Raw genomic sequence first — 2,643 nt, 5'->3', positions numbered from 1 at the left:
GAGACTCTTCAACTCAACCAGCTGGAGACTCGTCCACCCAACTCAACCCAACCCAACTAGGCAGACGTTCTTTAACTCAACCCAACCCAACCAGCTGGAGGTTCTTCAACACAACCAGCTGGACATTCTTAAACCAAACCCAACCAGATGGAGACTCTTCAACCCAACAAGCTGGATGTCCTTTAAATCAACCAGCTATAGAGTCTTCAACCCAACCCAACTAACTGGAGATTCTTCAAGTCAAGCAGTCTTGAGCCCGTCCAGTTCTTCTCAACCCAGTCAAGATTTGAGCTCTCCAGATCAACCCAACCTTCTCTGAAGATGCTCCACCCTATCAAATCACCTTGGGACTCTTCAACTCAACCAGGCTTGAGGACATTCACCTCAACCCAACCCTTGAGCTGCCTGGATCCAACAGCTCAGTGGAACCTTCCTTCTCTGAGGATATCAGAGTCAACTTAGTCCAACCCAGATGGTCCACTCAGCTCAGTAGCTCCTACCCAAGCAACCCCACCAACCTTGAGTGCTCCACACCCATCAGTTCATTTCACCCCACCCCAAAGACAACCTGGGAGCCCATGAGTCATTTTTAGCAGATAAACCACAGGGAGGTTCTAGATCAAGGGACCTGCTATGGCCTCCAGAACTCAGGTGGGTGGCAGGCTGGTCTAGGTCCTTCTCAAAAAGGTGGGTAGAAGAAAAGGAGGAGGAGCAGCTCCTCCTCCTGGTTGACCCACCAGCTGAACCCCACTTCACCTGGAGCTCTTTGAGCTTCTTCTGCAGCTGGGCTGCCACTGCTTGCTCATCCTCGATTCTGGCATTGAGTGCGTTGAGCTCAAAGTCTTTCCTGGGTGGGAGGAGAAACATGAGCCCGTCATGCTGCCAGGTTCTCCATGGAGAGCGGGATTCTGGGTCAAAGATGAGCCAGTGGGAGGGGGAGGTGGGTGGTGGAGGTGGGCGTGGCCCTACTTTTTCAGCCTCTCATCCAATTGCTGCTTGTCATTCTCCAGGTCCATTATGTTCTCCTGGGTCAGCTTCAAGTCACCTCCAGCTTCCTCTTGGCCCGTTCCAGGTCCATCCGGATCTTCTTCTCCTGCTCCAGTGAACTTTCCAGCTGCAGGTGAGGCAGAGACTCCCCATCAGCCCCCAAAATCACCCACCCCTCATCAGACCTTCACCCACTGCAGGGGGGACAGGACTCACGTCATCCACTTGCTGTTCCAGCTTGACTTTGGCCTTCGTCAAGGTGTTGACCTTGTCCTCCTCCGCCTGCAGGTCATCCAGCGCTTGCTGGTGAGCTTCTTGCAGGGCCTTCTTCTCTTTCGTCAGCTTGACAATGATCTCGTCCAGCCCGGCCATCTCCTCTGTGAGGTTCTTGACCTGCAGGAGGAGAAACATCAGGAGAAACCCAACCCAAGCAGCCTTGGATCTTCTCAACCCAACCAGCTTTGGGTCTCCTCAACCCAACCCAACCCAACCAGGCCAAGTTGACCTGAGTCCCCTCAGCTTGAGGTCAAGGCCTCTCCCTGCACTCACCTTGTTCTCAGTGGCATGTTTCTCCTTCTCCACCTTGGCCAAAGACAACTCCAAGTCATCGATGTCCTTCTTAAGCTCTGAACACTCATCCTCCAGCTTCCTCTTCTTGGCCGTCAGCTCAGCGTTCATCTCCTCCTCGTCCTCCAGCCGCTCCGTCAGCTCCTTCAACTTGGCCTCCAGCTGGATCTTGTTCTTGATCAGCTGGTCGCAGCGCTCCTCGGCATCAGCGAGGTTGTCCTGCTCCTGGAAGGGGGAAGGTAGTTTGGAGGGTGGAGGAAGGAAAAGGAGGAGGAGGGAGGGGCTGGGGCATCTCCATCACTCACGGCCTGCACTTGGAGCTGAAGGTCATTCTTTTCCTGCAGCATTGAGACCATCTTCTCCTCCAGCTCCTTCCGTCGGGCCTCCGACTTCTCCAGGGCCTCCTTCAGCCGCCCAAACTCCTCCTTCATTGTCTGTGGGAGAGATGAAGGTCCCCTGTAAGTCTCACTTCTTCCTCCATCTCCATCTGCCAACTCCATCCTCTCCATCACCTGCATCTCCTTCTCCGTCTCAGCGCTCTTCAGCAAGGGCTTGATCTTGAAGTAGATCTTCATCCAGGGCCAGTTCTTTACCCCCATGAAGGCCCTGATGTTCCACTGGATCACCAGCAGCGAGTCCCTGGGTGGGGCAGAGCAGGATGTGGATCACCAAGGACCTCCACCCAACATGGATCCACCACCACCTCCACCCAACCACCCACCGGCGCTCCAGGATCTTCTTGAACTCCTGCCGGGAGAGGAAACCACGGACTTGGGCCTGCAAACGGGTCATGATCCTGGCCAGGCGCTCATCCCGCATCTCCTCCAGCAGCCCCAGCAGCCCAGCCTTGAAGAAGACCTTCAAGGAGAGATGAAGATCAGTGCTGTGTGGCAGAGGAGTGAGTGGAGGGGTGGGTGGGGGAATGGATAGAAGGACCTTGGATGGGCAGGTAGACATGTGGATGGTAAGAGCATGAGGTAAATAAGACATCATGGATGGTGGGATTGTGGGGTCCATGTGGTCTTGTGGATGGTGGGACCACGAGGAACAGAACCCAGGTGAGCTCACCTTGGTGTGCCCAAACTTGTA

The 2,643-nt window shown here is 54.8% G+C and overlaps 1 protein-coding gene across 1 annotated transcript; it reads right to left on the bottom strand.

Moving 5' to 3' along the window:
* Window positions 1-756: 756 nt before the first annotated feature.
* LOC104520183 (myosin-7-like) lies at window positions 757-2,637 on the bottom strand (the record flags this gene model as incomplete). Its single annotated transcript, XM_010177906.1, is given in 9 exon segments — window positions 757-847; window positions 970-1,048; window positions 1,051-1,114; window positions 1,204-1,380; window positions 1,537-1,779; window positions 1,860-1,988; window positions 2,067-2,193; window positions 2,276-2,412; window positions 2,623-2,637. Coding segments are annotated over 9 exon segments (1,062 nt in total), but the record flags the coding sequence as incomplete, so codon positions are not given.
* Between the last annotated feature and the right edge of the window lie 6 nt (window positions 2,638-2,643).

The sequence above is a fragment of the Antrostomus carolinensis genome, unplaced genomic scaffold (assembly GCF_000700745.2).
Source record: "Antrostomus carolinensis isolate BGI_N321 unplaced genomic scaffold, ASM70074v2 scaffold24581, whole genome shotgun sequence".
Classification (NCBI taxonomy): Eukaryota; Metazoa; Chordata; class Aves; order Caprimulgiformes; family Caprimulgidae; genus Antrostomus; species Antrostomus carolinensis.
The sequence above is the reverse complement of the archived record's forward strand: the minus strand, read 5'-3'. Positions and strand labels throughout refer to the sequence as shown.